We start from the raw sequence: 21,700 nt of genomic DNA, 5'->3' as shown, positions 1-21,700 counted from the left end.
CCGGGCGCGTGGAGTCAGGGCGCACAGGCTGGTGAGCTGTGGTGCCAGTGACGGCCCCACCTTTACCAGCGCGGAGGGCCGTGCGCTGGGGAGCGTGGGCGTTGCTGCTCGTTCTCCAGGCTTTGGTTTCCAGAGGGAACTGGTGGTGGCTGGGTGTGGCGGGAGCTCGGGGAGCCAGCGAAGCGTGCCCTCGCCCTCCGCCCTCGGATGGGCACGTGGCTCTCCTCCCGCCGCAGCTGTGTGCAGGGGAGCAGTGGCTGTTAGAGCGCGCAGACTCAGCCCGGTGGGAGGCTCGGAGCAGGGCCTCAGCACCGCCCCCCACCCTGGGCACCAGCACCCCGTCTGGAAAGCGATGCTTGGGGTGGGTGCCCGCGCCTCAGGGCCCCAGGTCCGCGGGCGGGCAGACGAGTGGGGGGACCGGCAGGAGCAGGTTTGTTTGTATCCGTGACAACGAAGCCATAATATTCCGAGGAGGTTTGGAGAAGCAGCGGGGGAGGGGCTGTTTAAAAACAGGGAGGTGCTTTCAGCGGAACCCCAAAGGGAAGGGTGCTGAGCGCGCGGAGGAGGGCGTCAGAGGCATGGCCGGTGCGCGGCCTCGGAGGGCTCGCTGAGCAGACGCGTGGTCCCGCCCTCCCCAGGCTGCCGGTCTGGTCTGAGCTTCCAGCTGGGCCCGCGAAAGGAGGGCCTCGCTCCTTCCCTCTCCTCTGTCCCCTGAGCTGGGCGTCTTCCTCATCACTGCACCAGCCTTCCCTTCCACACGGGTGTGACCTCACACGTCTCCACATGTGTGAACCCCACTCCCTCCACAGGCGTCGCACAGCCCGTTGGCGCCGATGGGTGACCTGGAGAAGGCCGAGAAACAGTCCTAGGGCCGCAGGGGTCCCTGTGCTTTGGACAGACTCCTCTTGAGAGTTTCCATTCAAACCAAATACCTTCTCTCCCTTGACCTTTCCAAACAGATCTGTGTTCCTTCTCCCCCGGATTTACTCTGCGCCGTGTGTGTGTGTGTGTGTGTGTGTGTGTGTGTGTGTGGCTTTCTCTTGTCTGTGGTAACATTGCCATCGGTGTGGCTGACTTCTCTGAGCCGAGCAGGCGATACGCAGATAGCCTTTAGACAGCGCGGTACGTCTTGATCACTGTCTACGGTATGTTAGTCGCTTAGCTGATCTTTAGAAAAGGGAAGGCCCCACTTCTTAAAAAAGATATTTGTGTTGATTTCAGAGGAAGGGAGAGGGAGAGAGATAGAAGCATCAATGATGAGATAATCGTGCATCGGCTGCCTCCTGCACACCCTCCTGGGGATCGAGTCCCAATCCAGGCATGTACGCTGATGGGGAATTGAACCGTGACCTCCTGGTTCGTAGGTCCATGCTCAACCACTGAGCCCCTCCAGCTGGGCACCCGTTTTTTTACTATTTAACTCTGAACTTACACCTTTGAAATTGCCATGTCACCTGGCTTTTCTGTCTGACTTCTCTGGAAGAGGAAAGACAAGATTGAAGTGTTCCACCTGTTGTGCCCGTCACACTCTTGTTTTTTGCTGACTGTGTAATGCTGCTGTAGCTGAAATGCTCCAGGTGCTTGGTCTGGGAACATTCTGGTTCGCGTGGTTCCTAGCATCTTCAGTGTTGCTCTGTCAGTCCTCCCACTGAAGCAGGGCGAGCGCGGAGGGAGCTGGGAGTGGACACGCCGAGCAGAATGTGTTGTTCGCCTGAGTCCCTTATGTCTTATTACGCGGGTGGCATTGATGTGAAGGACAGGCCGGGGTTTCGTGTTCTCTCGATATGATTTAACCAGGCAGTTATACTGTTACAAGGAACATTTTAAGATAGTTCCCTGTTCTCAAATTAAAAAAAATATGTCCCCATGGGAATATGTACTAACACTTTGCAACAATGTGAGATGCTCCGATTAGATGTTTCTAAAACGTTAACTTGATTTTAAGGGAGGCCACGACCCGGGATGCTCCTTTCCCATCACTTGCAAATGTCCAAATCCAGGGGGAAAACCCACCAGATGCTTGTGTGTCAGTGTTCTTTTCTGCTTCATGTCTTCGTTGACTCCAAATTAGCCATAAAAGAAAATAAATGCCCTTGGTGATCTGCGGGACGTTTTCTGCCTGATGTAATGGAAGGCTTGCTGGGAAACAGGCGTCACCCCGTGGGATGCTGGTAACGCAGCCCCCGATGAAGCCCTGATGGTCATGTGCTCATGCCTGTGGTGTAAACACCTCCCGCCGGCTGATTGAAAGCCGAGGCGCCATCAGGGCACTGAGCTGGGGGATGAGTACAGCCAGGTCCAGTGCCTCGCCGTCAGGTGAGCACCCCACAGAACCCTAACTCCCACTGGACCCGTGGGGCAGAGAGTGCAGGCTTCCGGCCCGCCCTTCATTGGTTTCCCGTCCAGGATTTGTGAATGTGAACTGGAAGAGCCCAGTGGGAATGATTCGTAGGAGTTTACACGGGAACCGCGTCCAGTTGGTGCCACAGTGATGCCCACCGAGGAGGGAGGATCTGTGCTTGGCCTTGAAGAGGAACATCTACAGTAGGGCGGGAAGGGAAACGTGGACACAGTGGTTCGCACATGGAGCACAGTGTGGGGCACCAGGGGTGTGTGCGTGTGTGTATGTGTGTGCATATGCGTGCACATGTGTGTGATTGTGTGTGCGCATGTGTGTGATTGTGTGTGTGCACGTGTGTGATTGTGTGTGATTGTGTGTGTGCGTGCAGACCCCAGAATGTAAACCCCCAGTACTTTTGGGAGGGATTATGAGGCTCTGCTTAACTGCCCACTGTGGTCGAGGCCACGATGAAGAACAAACCCCTCAGTTAGCGAAGGCGGGGAGGACAAGCAAAACAGGTTCGGGTCAGGAGTGTGTCACCCGCTGAAACGTCAGAGGAGCGAGAGGCCGGATGAGCCTGACCCTTCCATCCGTGCTCCCGCTCCTTCCTCCTGTGTGTCACTCTGTGCCACGCGAGGTTCCCGCGCTGAGCCAGCTGACGCGTCTGCATCAGGCCCCGCAGCAAAGCCAGCTGCACCGAGGCCTGAGGGCCACAGAGCCGCCTGTGCCTGAGGCTGCAGGGACCCCTGGCACTGCCAGAGCCACTCTGAAAGCTGGAGGGCGCCTTGGGGGAGACTCAGACAGACACACCTTCAGTGAACACGGAACTGCAGTCTAGACCATGCAATTCTGAACATACTTGGCATGGATTGAATGAGAACATTCCCACCTTCATACTCCTGGCAAGACTAAGGCTTTGTCTTGGAATTTCTCATAAAACGTTACTGTTTGCTAAGTATTGGAGCTTTATCGTCTTGCTGTGACGGCCACAGTGGTCACCTGTTAGCTAGTGAGAACTAGCTAATAGGTCGCCAGCCGGTATGTGTGACCTATTTCACATATTTAGACTATGTATGGTATGTGGCTCTCAGACCCGCCCACTGGCTGTGAGGTTCTCCAGGGGCAGGGGTCACACGAGGGCAGGGCCCCTCCGCCCGGGAAGAGCTGTCCCGGCTGCAGTGCACCCTTCTCTGGCTTCCGATGCTCCGTGTCTCGGGCCAGACAGCGGCTCCAGGGGGCTCTGTTTATACGGAGAGGAGGGGCCTCGCTTGTTATAAAAACGTAGCTGTGGGTTGAGAATCGGTATAAGAAGTATGAGATGGAAGGAATCCGAGCATTTTTAATAACATCTATTTGGTATTTTACTTAGAATTCTGAGTGTTTTCTTTGTCAGCTGCCTGGTGTCTGTGCTATCCCCCCCAACCCCCCCCGCCCCCCCCAACCCCCCCCCCCCCCCCCCCCGCCATGACTCCCTCTCGTGTGCATCTGGTGAACTGGCTCAGGCGAGACTCGACCGCGCTTCTGCCCCTGGGAGCGCGCTGACCCCGGAGGCCTCTCTGGGGCTGGGGAAGGACTCGGACTCTCTCCCTCCCAGGGAAGAGCCAGAGGCGCCTTCAGCCGTCCGCGTGGGCTTCGTCACCTACAACAAAGTGCTCCATTTCTTCAACGTCAAGAGCAACCTGGCGCAGCCGCAGATGATGGTGGTGACGGACGTGGGCGAGGTCTTCGTGCCCTTGTTGGATGGTTTTCTTGTCAACTACCACGAGTCCCAGTCTGTGATCCACAAGTAAGTGCCTGCTTCCTGACCTCGCCGCCCGCAGGCCTGCTTCTGCTTTGATTCAGTCACACGGCGTTTGCTTTTGCCATGAGCCAGGGGTGCGGACGGGGTCCTGAACCTCCGTCGTCGCTGTTAGCGCTCCCTCAGCCCGCACCCCTGCTCTGTGGGGAGGTCCTCTGGGTGAGTGTGTCCTGGGATAACGGCAATAATGGAAGAATTACTCAGGAATTGCAGCCTAAACCATCGGAAATGTAGGATAGAGAAAACATCGACAAAGGGTCTGATTCTGTAAATGTTCCAAACAAATCTACATTTTGGTGCCAACCCGCACCGGCTGCGATTCCCTGAGGACCAGCCCCTGAGGCCCACCCTGGTGTTCGGGGTGAGCCACACCAACCGGCCTTCGCCCGCGCCGCCCGCAGTTTGCTGGACCAGATCCCGGAGATGTTCGCGGACTCCACCGAGAACGAGACCGTCTTCGCGCCTGTCATCCAGGCCGGCGTGGAGGCCCTGAAGGTGAGGAGCCCCTTCCGGTCGCTGTGAGTGCAGTTTAAAGTCAGACACCCAAGGAAGGCCCCGCGGAAGGAGAGGCCGCCGTGTTAGCCACGGGGCTGCCAGCGGCTGGCCAAGACCCCGCGGGCCTCGGGAAGTGGCCCGGCCACGGTCACATTCCCCCAGCGTCCCGCCTCGGGGCTGCCAGGGCTTCCAGCTCAGCTCCTCCCTTTGGCTTCTATGAACTTTAGTCAGTCCCCTTAGCATATCCAACAGGATCTGAACTTCCAGACCTGCTGGGAAACTCCCTCCCCCTCTCCAGGGGCCGGTGACTGTCGGTGACAGATGGGGGTCCCAGGGCCTTGCCCAGTGCCCGGCAGGTGCAGGCAGGACCCGGCTTTGTAAGGCTGGCCTGGGAACCCGGCGTCCTTCCCTGGGATCGTGCTCGCTGCTGTCCATCACAGTAAGAGTGACAGGTGTCACTCCTCTTATTCTCAAGCCCAATCAGATACAGAGCTGTAGGCACAGGAGCTTTTTCTCTTATTCTACTTATAAAATGTTTCATAAGCATGTGAATAGTGAAACTAGAAATCTAAAGCTCATAACCATAAGGACAAAAGAAATGAACATGGCTTTTTAAAAAATATTGAACTTTAAAATTATATATATTGAACTTTATTTTTTTAATGGGCCCTTGAGTTTTCCCTTTAGAGTTTTGCACCTGGAGGTATTAACAGGCATGCGTCACTGAATTCTCTCAACAGGATTTATGTCGTTACTATGTTACCTCTGTCACGTACTATGTACCTGAGGCTTAGAGATGTTCGAGTTTGCCTCCTGTCACTCAGCTGAAGGGGTGGGGACTCTAACCCTCCCTTAGCGCAAGGCGTGGGGATGCAGGACGCCGTGAGCGAGGGTGCTGAGTGGACAGAGCCTGCCCAGCGAAGGCCTTGGAGAGTCGGTGGGCCGCCAGGAAAGGGGGGAGATGGAGTTTTTAAAGTTTTTACTTTTTCTGTTTGAATTACAGCAAACAGAAAACAGTTTTATAATAGAAGTAGTTTCATAATAGTAGAAGTGATAGATGAAAAAGTAGTCTTAGAATTTCACATTTTTGACGTATTACTGGGCATCGTGCTTGGATTTGGGCATTGGACCAATGTGCCTCACCACATAGAGCAGGTGCCCCGCCTGCGCTGCGTCACTGCTCCTCCTCCTCTCCCTCCCCTCCTCCTCCCCCTCCTCCTCGCCCTCCTCCCCTTCCTCCCCCTCTCCCTTCCCCTCCTCCTCCTCCTCCTCAGCCTCCTCATCCTCCTCCTCCTCCTTCTCCCCCTCCTTCTCATCCTCCTCCCCTTCCTCCCACTTCTCCTCCTCCCCTTCTCCTCCTCTCCCTCCCCTCCTCATCCCCCTCCTCCTCGCCCTCCTCCCCCTCTCCCTTCCCCTCCTCCTCCTCCTCCTCATCCTCATCCTCCTCCTCCTCCTTCTCCTCCTCCTCCTCATCCTCCTCCCCCTCCTCGTCCTCCTCCTCCTCCTTCTCCTCCTCCTCCTCAGCCTCCTCATCCTCCTCCTCCTCCTTCTCCCCCTCCTCCTCATCCTCCTCCCCTTCCTCCCCCTCTCCCTTCCCCTCCTCCTCCTCTCCCTCTCCTCTCCCTCCCCTCCTCCCCCTCCTCCTCGCCCTCCTCCCCTTCCTGCCACTTCTCCTCCTCCCCTTCTCCTCCTTCTCTGCCTCGCTGTGCCAGCAGCCATGGAGTCCCTGCTCACTCTTCACTACTGGCCGCAGCAAGCGCAAGGTGGGCCGTTGCTGTGTGTGAGCTGGGACCCGCTGGGACCCGCTCCACAAAGCACGGCAGACCACCCCTCAGTGCCCATGTGAGGGCAGGCTTACCTGGACTTCTCTTCGCTGGTTTTTTAAGGAAGTTATTCTCAAACCCAAGTAGCAGATGACTTGCTGGAAACCTCCCAGCTGAGCCAGGCCCGTGGTGTGCCCCCAACCCAGCTCCAGGCCAGGCCAGGGGGCAACGGGTCCCAGGCCGAGGGACAAACACGCGAGGCGCCTGGTCTGTTCCAGGAGACAGGAGACCCCCAGAGCGGGATGCAGGGTGGGCGTTGGAGATCAGGCTGGACAGGCGGCGTCCGACGGAACTGCGGAGGCCGGCAGCGTCCGGCACTGGCCGTGGTGCCCGGCAGACGCCGCGGCTCAGCTCTGTCCTCGGGGCACAGGACCTTCTCCACAGGCAGAGAGAGGGTCGGATAGGGAACCACAGTGTGTGCAGCCGGCGCAGGAGGCAGCTCACCTCCCGCTCCCTCCTTCCCGCTCCGCCCCCGCCCCCGCCCTCCTAAAGGACCTGGGCTCTGTCCTGTGTCGGGGAGTCTCCAGGATTCTCAGGAGAAAAGCCCAGATGTGGCCGGAGCTGTTATTCAGAGACACGCTCTGGGGCTGCGTGCCAGGCGGCGGAGAGAGGCACGCGGGAGGCAGTGGGGGAACCCTCTCACGCAGTCAGTTTCGCTTGGTCAGTGGCTTCCTAGCTCCGGGCAGCAGGTTTAGACACCCCTCCTGCGGATTCACTCCCCTGGAGCCGGAGTCGTCCTGTCATCGCCCCCAGGTTCTAGAGACTGAGTCTGAGCCCACGTCTCTCCCCTCGTCGTCTTCCTGGTGGTGGGTCCTGTGTGTGCTGCTGCCACAACACCTCAGCATTCTGTTTCTTTTTTCTTAATATATATTTTTTTTATTTCAGAGAGGAAGGGAGAGGGAGAGAGAGAAACATCCATGATGAGAGAGAATCATGGATCGGCTGCCTCCTGCACGCCCCACACTGGGGATGGAGCCTGCAACCTGGGCCTGTGCCCTGACCGGGAATCGAACTGTGACCTCCTGGTTTACAGGTGATGCTCAACCACTGAGCCACACCAGCTGGGCTGCACTGCGGCATTCTTGTGCTTCCTTCCTTGAAATGCCGCTTCAGGTTCAATTCGTGTTTACCCAGTTTCTCAAGTGTGTCTGCAGCATCGTGGCCCGGAATTCTGTCACTTCCTTTGGCGCCATGAGTCCCTGGTCCTGGAACACTGGGCTGTACGTTCAACACTGTAAGACACACCCAGTTGTTAAAGCACCGCGGATACAGACCTGCATTTAAATGTGGGCTCTGTCATGTCACCACTCATTTCTCAAAGCCTCAGTTTCCCCGTGTCTGCGAAGGGGGACTGGACCTGCCCAGGGACGCAGGCTGCTGTGAGGGTTGCTGAGAGGGTCTCAGTGCCGGCTCATGGAAGCACTTCTGTCGTAATTGACTTCTGTTCCCTAAGCGAGGCCTTCCGTGACTTGCAGGCCGCGGACTGCCCCGGGAAGCTGCTCATCTTCCACTCCTCCCTGCCCACGGCCGAGGCCCCCGGGAAGCTGCGGAACAGGGACGACAAGAAGCTGATCAACACGGACAAGGAGAAGGTGGGTGCCAGCTGCCTCCGCAGCGCCCCACGCCGCTCTCGGGGTGCACCGTGTAGGAAAGGGAGGGGCCAGCGTGGCCCAGGACGTGCGGTGCAGGAGGGCTGGGGATCACCGTGACGTAGGAAGCGTCCTGTCCTAGGAACGCTGCTGTGTGAGCTGCAGCCACATTGAGGCGCGGGCTGACTGTCTTCCTGAGGAGCCATGTAAGAGACAGGTGACGAGACGGTGTAGGGCGAGGAGCTGGGCGTGAGATGGAGGCAAAGGCAGAGGGACGGTGGGCCGCTCCTGTGCCGACGCCCTCAGTCCGCTCTGCTCACACCGCGGATGCGCAGCCTGGGGAAGGGACGGGTCTGTCGGCAGGACATCACCTGAGCAGGACCTGTGGCCTCGTCCAGGACGAGAGGGAGGGCGGCGGAGCAGCTTCTCAGGTCGTGTCAGCAGGTCAAAGGGTCAAATCGTGTGCAGACACGTCTCTCCCGACGGCCCGGCCCGCGCTGCTGTGCTGACGGTTGTAATTCCTCCTTCAGCAGTTCGTGCACACAAACACTTCTTTCCGCCGAGGAACGCCAGTAAGAATGCAGTAGGGATTCCAGACTCACGCCCCAGCCGTTCCGTGCGCTCACTTCCCTTCCCTGCTCCGCTTCCCGCAGGTCCTGTTCCAGCCCCAAACCGGTGTCTACGACTCGCTGGCCCGGGACTGCGTGGCCCACGGCTGCTGTGTGACGCTCTTCCTCTTCCCCAGCCAGTACGTGGACGTGGCCTCCTTGGGCCTCGTGCCTCAGCTCACGGGAGGGACCCTTTACAGATACAACAACTTCCAGGTAAGGCAGCCCCTGTTCCCGGGGTGTCTGCGGCTTTCAGCCCTGGCCAGAGCTGCGCCCCGTGAGCAGTTGACAGAGGGGAGCTCAGAGCCATGGGGTGCTCCCCTTCCCCGGCCCCCCCACCCCACGCCCGAGGGCCTGTGGGGCGCTGAGCTCAGGCAGCTGGGAGCTGAATACCCACGTGGGAAAACATGTTCTGTGTCTTTAGACACTGTTCTAAAAGTGAGGACATATGTGTTTTAAATTGCTACAATTTGGGGGTCAGTTCTTAATCCCATCCCTTCTGAGAGAGCCTGGACTGAGAGAGTGGAGAGAGCGAGTGTCGGCACTGTAAGACCCCGGGCTCCTAGTGCCACCGACGGCGCCCCAGGCACAGGCTGGCTCAGCCACGGCTTCTCCTGGGGACACGGGGACCTCGGAAACTTACCACATTGAGGGCAGAATGTACCGGCCGCCTCCACAGAAGGAGGGTGCAGAAGAGGCTCAGCTATGCCCACGGTTCCTCCTCCCAAACTTACTAATCAGATCAGCCACCTGCCCTCACCTGACAGAGGGTCAGGGGCCTCTGATTTATGTCCCTGCCCCTGGGAACATGGAGTGGGCACCAGCGTTCCCCAAAATAATGACAGATGTTAGTCACTGTCTGTTTTCATTTGTCATCGATAATTACCTTAAATCGCATGTCAATACCATAAACCAGTCAGAGGCCTCGATAAGACCAAAGGCTGCACAAGTAATAAAGTTGGAAACGTTTTGAGAGCCCTGGTCAGTTTGGCTCAATGGATAGAGCCTGTGGGCTAAAGGGTCCCGGGTTCCATTCTGGTCAAGGACACGTGCCCAGGTTGCAGGCTCAGTCCCCAGTAGGGAGCGTGCAGGAGGCAGCCAATCAAAGATTCTCCCTCATCATCATTGATATTTCTCTCCCTCCCTCTCCCTTCCTCTCTGAAATCAATGAAAATACATTTTTGAAAAAGCTTTAAGAATCCTTTCTAAGGTTTCTGGATAAAGCAGGTTTGAACTAAGATTTTAAAACCGAGTTGCTATGTTCCACTGCCATCTGGTGGGCATGGCTCACACTTCACCTTCTCAGATGCACGTGGACAGCCAGCAGTTCCTGAACGACCTCAGGAACGACGTTGAGAAGAAGACAGGCTTCGACGCCATCATGCGGGTCCGCACGAGCACAGGTACTTCCGTTCACGCTGCCCCTCGGGTCTCAGTTGTGTGTTGTTCCCTCTATAAGGTCATGACAGGCCGGCAAGGAAAACGGTGACATAGAAGCAACGCTTCCCTCCCCCTCGTCCTCAGGTTTCCGAGCCACTGACTTCTTCGGTGGGATCGTCATGAACAACACGACCGACGTGGAGATGGCGGCCATCGACTGCGACAAGGCGGTGACCGTGGAGTTCAAGCACGACGACAAGCTGGGCGAGGACAGCGGGGCCTTGATCCAGGTGCCGGGCTTTCGTTCCCAGCTTTGCCCCGTTACCGCGGTGATGGCGGGAGACAGTGCTCTCTGGTGGGTCTCAGGGAACCCGGCTCTCCCCGGAGGCAGAGCGTCAGGTAGCACCCCGCGTGCTCTGCACTCCGATGCTCCCCTGCAGCAGTCACCTCGCTGCCTGAGAGCCCGCGGACCGTGGTCAGTGTCAGGGCATCGGCAGGCCAGGCCAGGACTCGTTCTCGGGTCAGCACCGTCACCGGGTCTCGCGCGCCTGCCATACGGCAGGCGCCCTGTTCTGAGCAAGCATAAGTGGGACTGGGCATGGTGATCAGTAAGACTAACTCAAAGCCCGGGAGACAGTGAATTAAAACAAGAAACATTGAATCTCAGGGTCCTAGTTTCCACACCCAGCGTCACCTCAGAGAGAGGCTGGCATTTGTGAAGAGAAGTTCCCTGACGTTTACTCTAAACCACAGGCCTCTGGGGAAAGGGTGCTGGCTTGCCTCTGCAGCTCGATGGGCGCATGAACCTGAGCTTCACAGCGCATGTTCCTAAGGGAGGGGGGTGCGGAGGTCACAGGACAGGAGGCGTGACTTCTCCAGTCCCTGCGATGGAATCTGAGCCGTGGGAATGGAGTGGAGATGCAGGCAGGCGGCTACCTGTGGGCTTCTCCTGAAACCCTCAGGAAGCCCCGGGCGTGGCTACCTTCCTTTCCCTCTGCAGTCACAGCTCTGGGGGGAGGGAGCGGGCTTGCAGCCACAGCCGGAGACTGCGAGGCCAGGCTGGGGTGGGGCGTGCTCACGACCTCCCTGTGCGCCCGCCCTCCCGCAGTGCGCTGTGCTCTACACCACCGTCGGGGGGCAGCGGAGGCTGCGCATCCACAACCTGTCCCTGAGCTGCAGCGCGCAGCTGGCCGACCTCTACAAGAGCTGCGAGACGGACGCCCTCGTCAACTTCTTCGCCAAGTCAGGTGAGCTTGGCTGCGCCTTGCCCAGGCCAGGGCCCTCCGGACCCCGGGGCGGTACAGGTTCCCGGCTACCAAATCCGCGGCTGCTCCAGGCCCGTGTGTGAATGCAGAGATGGCAGAGGGTTTATGTACCACCTGCGCACACCCTCCTGCAGACTTGAATCACCGGGGTCTGTCCAGATGCCCCGACCAGTGCAGATGCCGTGGGACAGCTCTGCTGCCGCGCTAGGGAATGAGGACGAGAATGTCCTGGGCACCAGCCTCGGGGGCCTGACTACACAGGACACGTCAGCAACTGCATCACTTTTTTTAAGTGTTCCATCCACGATTGGTTGAATCCGTGGATGTGGAACCCGTGAATCCACGGGCGGCTGTGATCAGTCAGCCTGGTGGCTAGTCCAGTTCGTAGTAATAGGCACAGCTGTGCGGTGCAGCATCTTGTGGGCACATTCAGGATTTACAAGCACAAAGGGGGAAGGAGACAGCCAGCATCTCTAACGCAGGACTAAGGGGACGAGGGTCAGGCCACGGTGGTCTTAGTTTCCTTCCTGGGTCTGAGGTGAACATGTGGACGGTGGCGCTCGGCCTCCTCGAGTGCGTGTCCCTCTGGCACTCGGGACAGAGAAGGTGGTCCCTGACCACACTGACTTGCTTGCAAACCACGGGGATTGCGAAACGGCAGAGGCCAGGGTGGAGCCCCCTTTGCGACCCTACCCCAATCCCAGTGGAGATTCTAATGAGGGTTTAGAAACAGCATCCAGCGTAGGAGCCAGGATGTCGGCAGGTGAGCTCTCCTCTCTGGTGTGGAGTTCCACGACTCGTGCCCTGGGGAAGGCGGACCGTCCCGGCCTCTTGTGGGGCCGGCGTGCTCCCGGGCGGGGCGTCCTGCTGCGTCAGGCGGGCGCTGGCGACGGAGCTGCCACTTGATGGGCTGCCCTTGCCTGTGTGGTCGCGAGGACAGCAGTTTGGTGTTTCTGTTCTGTGTGAAGGGATCCGTTTCTGAGCCGAAACGCACCCTTGCTCTGCTTGTGCCCACAGCTTTCAAGGCGGTTCTGCACCAGCCCCTGAAGCTTATCCGGGAGATCCTGGTCAACCAGACCTCGCACATGCTGGCGTGCTACCGCAAGAACTGCGCCAGCCCGTCCGCCGCCAGCCAGGTGAGTGCCCGCCGAGGCCGTGTGGCCTCCTCGCGCCGTGCCACGCAGTGCCGCGCCGAGCCGCGCCGAGCCGGGTGCTGAAGGCTTGAGATTGTGCAGGACTCAGGGACCAGCGAGACTGAGGATGGGGATGCAGTGTTTTATGGCCAACGTCAAACCTCAGTGGCCCGGAGAGTGTGCCCATTGGGTGGACAGCGCCCCCATTGGGTGGAGCAGAGACCTCTGAGCTCCGCACGGTGCACGCGGGTTCCCTTTCCTGTGAGGATGGCGTCGGTTGTGAACTGTGTGCACTAACGAGCTGACACGAGCTAACGGCGGGATGAGCTCTTGGTGTCTGTAACATGGATGCGATGGATAGATATCCCAACTCCTCATGCCCTGGAAACTCACGGCATGGGGAGTTTTGAAACGTGTCCTGGCCGTCATACAGTACGTGGACGTTTCCGACACTTCCTTAAAAACCCGCATCTCCACTCCCCGAAAGCAGAGCCTCCCGCCTCCACGCCTGCGCCTCTCCCCTCCGCACCCCTCCCGTCACTCACACCGGCGCCACTCCAAGCCCCGGGTGCACTTCTGAGCAGAGCACTTGGGTTAGAAGGAGACGGTGAGCAGCAGACGGGAAGCCTTCTGGGTCGTCCTTTGTCAAAAGTGGGTGCTGAGCGCGGACCTGAAGCCCCACCCACACGTAGCAGCACCAGCACCTGAATCCTGCGCTTTGACTGGAATCCAGATTCCTCTCCCAACACAGCCGGCCCTCGCTGGTGGCCCGGGGCCCGGGAGCACTTGCGGGGCCAGGCCGAGGCCGAGGCCAGAGAGGTCGTAGGGTGCGAAATGGAAGGAGGCGCCCCCCGGGGTCATGTGGTCCCGGCTCGGTTAAGACATGTAACTGCAGGCAACACTGGAAGGACTTTCTGAGCTTCCGTCAGCAGGCAGGTCCGATGTGTTACCTCGGATAGCAGGGAATGCCCTGACCTGTCTGAGAGCGGAGGGAAGCCCTGCCAGCACAGCTGCTCTGAAGCTGGTGGAGGGTCCCCGCCTTCCCTTCGCTGCGTCCTGAGGCAGGACCAGGAGGGAAGGGGCGGGAATGGGGACAAGGAGGGCAAGCCCAGAGGCCCTGCGGGATTCCCTCCCCAGCTGCAGTCTGATGGTGTATGTCCTTTTTCGTGGTTAAGCTGGAAAGGGAAGAGGTCAGGAATTCACAGCCAGACACTTGCTTGCAGATGGCCATCACTCGACACGCTGTCTCTCTCGGCTGCTTCCTCGCCCGCAGCCACGCGGAGGGGGCCCTGGACGGCTCCATTCCCCGCCGCCTATGAGATGGAGCTGGGAGAAGGGTGGAGTCTGAAACAGTGTCTCTCTTTCAGCTCATTCTGCCGGATTCCATGAAAGTGCTGCCGGTGTACATGAACTCCTTGCTGAAGAACTGCGTGCTGCTCAGCCGGCCCGACATCCCCACGGACGAGCGGGCGTACCAGCGGCAGCTGGTCATGACCATGGGCGTGGCTGACTCGCAGCTCTTCTTCTACCCGCAGCTCCTGCCCATAGTGAGCACCTGAGGGGCGGGGCGGGGCGGGGAGGGGCGCCTGCGTGGGCCACGCTCAGGGTGGGGCTGGAGGAGCCCCTGCCCTGGCTGCTCAGGTCGCTGAGTGGTGGGAGGTTGGAAAGGCGGTGCTGAGACCCCGAGAGCATTAGACACCTGCATGTGCCGTGGGGCCTCACATGCGTGTGTCCGTGGGCTCAGTCACCACACCCCATCAGCACGCACTGAGCTGCCTGACCGAAGGCCGTGGTTGGCAGGTCAGTGTGTGAGGGCGCCTGCGTGGTGCAGGGACTGCCCTCAACCTCCGGGCGGTGTGTTCTACTTCCCTGGAGCCGGTCTGGGCTGCCCCTGCATTGTCCTGTGAAGGTCAAGTTCCAGCTGGGGGAGGGGAGGAAAGGGGAGGGAGGAGAGGGGAGCGGGGAGCAGGCCGTGGCTTCTCTCTCATCCGGGGCTCACACCAGCCCAGGCTGTCATATCAGTGTAGTCAGAGGCCAGCGAGGTGGGAAATAAGCTACCGACTCTTTCCATCGCTATGAACGTTAGCAGTAAATTGTGCAGACAGTTGCTTTTCCGATAAAATCGGATTGTGGACAGTCTCCATGCAGAGGAAGTCGAGCTCTGAGGGACAAGAACAGCACCCCCAGGAGGGAAGGGGGAGGAGGAGAGAAGGAGGCAGAGAGAGGAGGAGGAGGGAGCGGGAGAGGCAGGGAGGAGAGGACGTGTTTCTAACTCTCGCCTCTGTCTGCCCAGCACACGGCGGCCACCCAGAGCCCAAGCCCCGCGGTGCCCGCCGCCGTCCGCTGCTCGGAGGCCCGTCTTTCCGAGGAAGGCGTGTTCCTCCTGGCCGACGGGCTGCACATGTTCCTGTGGCTGGGCGTCAGCAGCCCCCCCGAGCTCATCCAGGGCATATTCAACGTGCCGTCCCTGGCGCATGTCAACGCGGACATGGTGGGCATCTTTTCATTGTTTCTACACATTCTTCAGTATTTTTGTTCATGTGCAACCACGTGTTACAAAGAAAACCGGGCAGATAGTTCTGTATAAGAACGAGAGAATTTCGTGTTTTGACGGATAACAATTAGCTGCTGTAAAGTTGTTTGTGGAAGTATTAGACGAACGAACAAAATACGTGCGGTTAGCAGAGCTTCCAGCAGCGCTGAGCCCTCCCCACGTGGCCGTCTCTGCACGGGCGGCACCTCACTGAAGTCTCAGCTGCGGCCCGGGCACAGGTGCTCCCCGGTCGGCGGCCAAGGTGGCGACTGAGGTCCTTCTTGGGCTGCGGGCTCACCTGGAGCTGAACTGCACGTCTGACGGGGCAGAAGTCTTTCTCCCGCGCTCAGCTGCAGGCATCGCAGATCAACGCCCTGCAAGCGAACGCTCCCCAGAATGGCACCCCCTGCTGCAGGTCCCCGTGGAGGGAACACCCTGGCTGTAAGGTGCACGCGGAGAAGCAGGGGCTGCCGCTTGTTTGAGGCCCATTTATTGGGAACCTTAGTTACACCGTTGCCCGTGAGCTCCCGGCTGTGACGGCTGCGCTCTCCTCTGTGACGGCTGGTGGTTCCTAAGAACCAGAGTCTGTTCCCACTTGCTGGTCTGAAGGCAGGTGCACAGCACCTGGGAGGAGGCGGGCTAACATTGCAGGCTGGTGAGGAGTCAGCATAGCTTTAAAGGAGTTAAAGGGGCCGTATCCCATTCAGAGGCTAGTTTTAAGATGAAGGTGAAGATTTAGAAATGGTAAGATATCTGCGTGGGGTTGAAATTAAGGAATGATTAGAAATGCAATTTCAAAAAAAAGAAAAGTGTAATTTAAAAAAATAAAAATTCAGTAGGCAGACAACTCTATGAATCTCTAGAATGTTTCTGTGAAACAGAGGAAGTGCCTCTACTTTTTTTTTAAGTCTTTATTTATTTATTTTAATCCTCACCCGAGTATATTTTTCCATTGATTTTTAGAGAGAGTGGAAGAGAGGGGAAAGACAGAGGGAAACATTGATGTGTTTGATTGGTTGCCTCCTGCATGCCACCAACTAGGGCCTGGGAGGGGGAGGAGCCTGCAACCAAGGTATGTGCCCTTGACCATAATCGAACCCGGGACCCTTTGGTCCACAGGCCAAAGCTCTATCCACTGAGCCAACCGGCCAGGGTGGAAGTACCTCTCCTTCCGCAGTGCGCTGATGCAGTAACTGTCAGTGCATCTCTGCTGATGAGCGTGCATGCGAGTCGCCAGCCTCCACGGAGAGCACGCCTGGCGGGCCTGCTCCTGTCCGCCTGCCTCCTCGCAGCCTCGTCAGAAAATGCACACAGCACCACCTGTCGCTCTCTCTGTAGGGCAGCTGACACCCCAAGCCATGCACACGGGGTACCCTCGCCCTGTGTTACCTGTTGAATAAAGGCTCCACCTTAACATCCGTGAATACACGTGGGAGGTGGCCTGTGACTAACTGGCGAGTTTCTGCTGTTTACAATCCTGTGGAAACCGGCCATGTGGGTTGCTGAGGTGTGTGACTGCGGCAAGCTCCCAGGACGGCGGGCACTCGGGGCTCTGGCTGAGAAGCAGGCGGCACTTGTCCTGCTGGACAGAGCTCACGTCCCCACGGCTGTGCGTCTGTGGACCATTAACCAGCTGTAGGGACTCTGGGAGGCCACACCCCCTCGAGAAAGCAGCGTTTGGGTCTAATGTGGAGCCGTGGCACTTGGATGGCGGTTTCCAGACCTCGGGGTGCCACAGGGTCCCGCCGCTGATCACTCAATGCAGCCTGGAAACACCGCCTTGCGCAGGGATCGCCCCGGGGGCGTCCTCTTCATAAACAGCCCGCTGGGTGGTCAGTGAGGCCCGGGCCGGAGCAAAGCCCGCTGGGTGGTCAGTGAGGCCCGGGCCAGAGCAAAGCCCGCTGGGTGGTCAGTGAGGTCTGGGCCAGAGCAAAGCCCTCTGGGTGGTCAGTGAGGTCTGGGCCGGAGCAAAGCCCGCTGGGTGGTCAGTGAGGCCCGGGCCGGAGCAAAGCCCTCTGGGTGGTCAGTGAGGTCTGGGCCAGAGCAAAGCCCGCTGGGTGGTCAGTGAGGCCCGGGCCGGAGCAAAGCCCGCTGGGTGGTCAGTGAGGTCCGGGCCAGAACAAAGCCCGCTGGGTGGTCAGTGAGGCCCAGGCCGGAGCAAAGCCCGCTGGGTGGTCAGTGAGGCCCGGGCCGGAGCAAAGCCCGCTGGGTGGTCAGTGAGGCCCGGGCCGGAGCAAAGCCCGCTGGGTGGTCAGTGAGGCCCGGGCCAGAGCAAAGCCCTCTGGGTGGTCAGTGAGGCCTGGGCCGGAGCAAAGCCCGCTGGGTGGTCAGTGAGGCCCGGGCCGGAGCAAAGCCCGCTGGGTGGTCAGTGAGGCCCGGGCCGGAGCAAAGCCCGCTGGGTGGTCAGTGAGGCCCGGGCCGGAGCAAAGCCCGCTGGGTGGTCAGTGAGGCCCGGGCCGGAGCAAAGCCCGCTGGGTGGTCAGTGAGGCCCGGGCCGGAGCAAAGCCCGCTGGGTGGTCAGTGAGGCCCGGGCCGGAGCAAAGCCCGCTGGGTGGTCAGTGAGGCCCGGGCCGGAGCAAAGCCCGCTGGGTGGTGTGCCGCAGGATGAGGCGCTGTTCAGCGCACTGTTTTACATTTTTGATGTTTGGGTAAACGAACTAAGTCAGTAGTGAAATATATGGGTTAGAAGGGTGTTTTTTAACGTTAATATTCTAATGCTCTCATTGCTGCTTCTACACAAATGTTACAAATTACACTGACTTGTCTGACTGATGTTCTTAATCTCAGACGGTCCTGCCCGAGGTGGGAAGCCCGCATTCTCAGACGCTCCGGGCGATCGTGGGCGCTCTCCAGCGTAAGAGGCCCTACTCAATGAAGGTGAGACGGGTTCCACTCCTCCTCTCTTCAGTTTCTGAATTTCATACAGACTTTTTAAACGCACGTCCTACGGTGTTATAGGGTAGAAAACTCACACTCACCTCTAAGTATATCCACCGGATCACCAGCCACACATACGCGGAGTGAACGGCCGCCGCCTGGCCAGCCCTGTGAGGGCAAGTCCCCCCTCACCAGGAAGCCCTGTATGGCGTGGCATTTGGTCAGAGTCTGAAATGACTTCCCTTCAGCGCTGAGTCAGATGGATGCTGAGTCAGAGCCTCATTCAGAACACGGGCAGAGAGTTTCCTTTTATGACTCCAGATTTATGACGTCTGTGAAGTTTTGTCCGGCCCTTCTACGCCCTTTCCAAGCCTTTTTTGAGAACGAGTGAAAGGGCTGAAAATGCCTCTAATTCAGGGAGATTGTGCCTGCTGCTGAGTCCCAGCCCACTGGCTTCCTTCTCCAGCCCAGGGCCACCTCCTGTGGTTCGGGGCCACCGGTGACGATGGCCAGCCCGCGGGGCAGGACGCTCACCTGGCGGCAGCTCCCCGGCCCCGGCCCCGCACTGCAGGCTGTCCCTGCCATGGGTGTCAGTCCAAGCAGCCTCTTCCCTGGGCCAGCTGCCCCTCGTGCAGACGTCGGCTTCAGGGGGCCAGTAAACTCATGGAGAGCTGCCAGGTGAACACAGAAATTTCCAGAATAGTTTCACTCCACACGGCGCCTGCTTGGGTTCAGTTTTAGGACAAGACCTAGTAATGGCAGGGGAGCCCCACACTGAGCATGCTGCTCCCAGGACCCTGACCCCCAGGAGACGTAGACAAAAGGGGCGTCTCCTGTCACAGTGGAAGGCGCTGGGGTCAGAGTGCACAGCGGTGACGCCCCCTGTCCCAGCTGCACAGCCGCTTCCCGCCGCCCGCCTTCCGCAGAGAAGCGGCCTTCCGTTGCTCAGGAGGCCTCCTCTGCTCCTGCGCGCTCCCCGCCTACGGAGCCAGGTCAGCTTTGGCTGTAAAGCATCTGGGCGACTAGGACATGGGAGCAGAATACAAGCAGTTGCACATAAAACAATTTCAGCCCGAGTGCTTAAAGAAGCAGAGATTCCCACGTGCCCCTTGCAAATGCATCTGCTTGTGAGGTTCCTCAGGCCATTCTAGGCGCTATCTGTATAGAGAACTGAAAACCTAGGGCTACAGAGTGAGATGGAGCCCTCCTCAGCCCCTCTCCGTGCACACAGCCCCCCTCAGCCCCTCTCCATGCACAGCCCCCCTCAGCCCCTCTCCATGCACAGAGCCCCCCTCAGCCCCCTGCCTGGCACAGAGCCCCCCTCAGCCCCTCTCCATGCACAGAGCCCCCCTCAGCCCCTCTCCATGCACACAGCCCCCCTCAGCCCCCTGCCTGGCACAGAGCCCCCCTCAGCCCCTCTCCATGCACAGAGCCCCCCGCAGCCCCTCTCCATGCACAGAGCCTCCCTCAGCCCCTCTCCATGCACACAGCCCCCCTCAGCCCCTCTCCATGCACACAGCCCCCCTCAGCCCCTCTCCATGCACACAGCCCCCCTCAGCCCCTCTCCATGCACACAGCCCCCCTCAGCCCCTCTCCATGCACAGAGCCCCCCTCAGCCCCTCTCCATGCACACAGCCCCCCTCAGCCCCTCTCCATGCACACAGCCCCCCTCAGCCCCTCTACATGCACACAGCCCCCCTCAGCCCCGCTCCCTGGCACAGATGTGAAGGTGGGCGTGAAGGAGCTCCCTCACCTGCCAGCCCCCCAGGAGGTCACAGGCCTGGAGAGAATCGATGCCCACAGGGAGCAGCACGGACTCCCCAGGCTTTCCGGGCAATGAGGTCCTAGACCTGGAGCCTCCAGTCCTTCCGCCCATGTCTCATCCTGCCCGCTCTGCCTGGCCTGGGGCACGGGCCCAGACTCACGGTCGCTGCCTGTTGTGGACGTGGCCGCATCCTAGGGCACGTGGGAGAAGGTAGACACAAACCAAGTGAGACGTGAGCCTTGACTGCAGGCTCACCAGGATGCAGGGCTCCCCCGCTGCTGTGGGGTCGCCTCCCATGCCTGGCCCGACACCAGGAGCCGGCACACCCATGTCCTCGCCCACACGGACCTGCTGACCTGTGCTGTCGGCAGCAGCAGCTGTTGCTGGATTAGCATTTTTACAGGCCGAGGCCCTGGCCAGGTAACAGGAAAGAGAGCAAGCGGCGCTGACAAAATTGTCCTGCGAGACAACGGGAAGCCGAGGAAGCAGCGTGGGGCGCTGGGCCCTCCTGGCCAAAGGGGACAGCCCTTCCCGCTTGGGCTGGGGATGCGGGACTGCGGGCCGGGCCGCGGGGAAGCCTGGCGTTCGCTCTCTGCTGATGCTTCCCGCTGGTCTGGACCCTGGCACCTCCCTCATCCTCCAGGCCTCGCAGGGACACGATGGTTTTGGTGGCGTGGGAACATACGAAATTGAGCCCAGAGAGAGTGTAACCGCTGCCTTGTGCTCTCTCCTAGCTGGTGATCGTGAAGCAGCGAGAGCAGCCGGAGATGGCGTTCCGGCAGCTGCTGGTGGAGGACAAGGGGCTGGACGGAGGCCCGTCCTACATGGACTTCCTGTGCTGCCTGCACAAGGGCGTCTGCCAGCTGCTCAACTGATGCCTCCCCAGGCGCTGGCTGCTCCGGGGCGCCTCCTCGTGGCGCCTGACTCTCCGGCACAGGCAGCAGCTACCTGGGTTCCTGGCTGGTTTGCAGACGCCTTTGCTGCCGGCTGGCCTTCTGAGCCAGCGTCGGTGCTCAGTGGGAAGCCGTGGAGGCCGCTCGCCCGCAAGGACCGTCTGCCTGGTCACAGCGTGTGGCTGTTAACCGGGCGGCCCGTCCCACCGCCGCGGGTTTACCGAGCTGCAGCCACCCTAGCTCCCTCCTCTGTGCTACACACATAAGTTATTTTTCCAAGTGTACAGATGGGGGTAAACGCTTGTCTTGGTTCCTCTCCCATTTGCAGCGAGGGGAAAAAACTTAATTTTTACATTATATTTTTTAAAATCATGTAACCCCACTGAACACATTTTTCAACTTGAGGTTTGCATAGCAGACTTTTAATGACCTTGGGATCTGTTAGTGGAACCATCTGTGTTCTACGTTTTTTCAAGATTACGTGTTGTATACGGTACCACTCTTCCCCGCTGTCTGTTTTGTCTGCACAGACGTCCTCATCAGTCCTCGGTGGTTCTCCGGGCAGTGCTGAGGGCTCTGTCTGTGCAGCGGGGTCTCGGCCAGCCAGGGCCCTCAGTGCCCTGCTCTGCAGGAGGCTCACGTAGGGGTTCGGAGGCCGCGGGCCAGGCAGGCGCACGTGTGCGGGGATCACTCACGCCCCGCCTTCGTCTGGAAGTGCCCCAGTGACAGACAGGGAATCGCTAGGAATGTATGTTCATTTGTTTAATGTCTGATCAGATGGAAACATGTTTCTCCATTACTGAAGCAATAAAGAGTAAAGTAAGCATTTAGATCATGTGTTTGAAGGTGGAAAGATAACCTGGAACGGAACTTGCGCCCAGGAGGAGGCATTGCGGCTGCAGTGTCTGAACCCCGCCCCCCAAAAGCTGGTGGGGAGAAAAGGCAGTGCTTTGGGAGAGCTGACACATGGACTTGGGTTGCTGCAAACAGGACGGGATGCTGGCTAGACTGATACAAGACACGAGAGGCTGGGAATCCCAGCGCCGCCTCCGGGGCGCTCGGCCCGCTGAAGGCAGGCTGAGCAGCCATTCAGACCAGCTGTGCTAGAAAGTTCTACCAGCTGTGTCTCTGTGTGTGCAGCTCCCTAGCTGCGGAGCCCACAGGTGAGTCCTACCTCTACTTGACGGCAGCTTCAGATGG

At 59.2% G+C, this 21,700-nt stretch overlaps 1 protein-coding gene across 1 annotated transcript in view; it reads left to right on the top strand.

Moving 5' to 3' along the window:
* The window catches only part of SEC24D (SEC24 homolog D, COPII coat complex component), a 63,696-nt gene extending 42,366 nt beyond the window's left edge, over positions 1 to 21,330 (top strand). Inside the window, exons 12-23 of the mRNA XM_054717078.1 lie at positions 3,936 to 4,127; positions 4,541 to 4,634; positions 7,933 to 8,049; positions 8,700 to 8,870; positions 9,961 to 10,057; positions 10,179 to 10,324; positions 11,143 to 11,281; positions 12,317 to 12,435; positions 13,800 to 13,979; positions 14,726 to 14,923; positions 17,753 to 17,842; positions 20,342 to 21,330. Coding sequence (XP_054573053.1) covers positions 3,936 to 4,127; positions 4,541 to 4,634; positions 7,933 to 8,049; positions 8,700 to 8,870; positions 9,961 to 10,057; positions 10,179 to 10,324; positions 11,143 to 11,281; positions 12,317 to 12,435; positions 13,800 to 13,979; positions 14,726 to 14,923; positions 17,753 to 17,842; positions 20,342 to 20,482 — 1,684 coding nt within the window. The 3' untranslated portion in view covers positions 20,483 to 21,330. The remainder of the gene's footprint in view (positions 1 to 3,935; positions 4,128 to 4,540; positions 4,635 to 7,932; positions 8,050 to 8,699; positions 8,871 to 9,960; positions 10,058 to 10,178; positions 10,325 to 11,142; positions 11,282 to 12,316; positions 12,436 to 13,799; positions 13,980 to 14,725; positions 14,924 to 17,752; positions 17,843 to 20,341) is intronic.
* The last annotated feature ends 370 nt before the right edge of the window (positions 21,331 to 21,700 follow it).

Source organism: Eptesicus fuscus, chromosome 6 (assembly GCF_027574615.1).
Source record: "Eptesicus fuscus isolate TK198812 chromosome 6, DD_ASM_mEF_20220401, whole genome shotgun sequence".
In the NCBI taxonomy this organism is placed as follows: Eukaryota; Metazoa; Chordata; class Mammalia; order Chiroptera; family Vespertilionidae; genus Eptesicus; species Eptesicus fuscus.
This window is presented reverse-complemented; position numbering and strand designations above follow the sequence as displayed.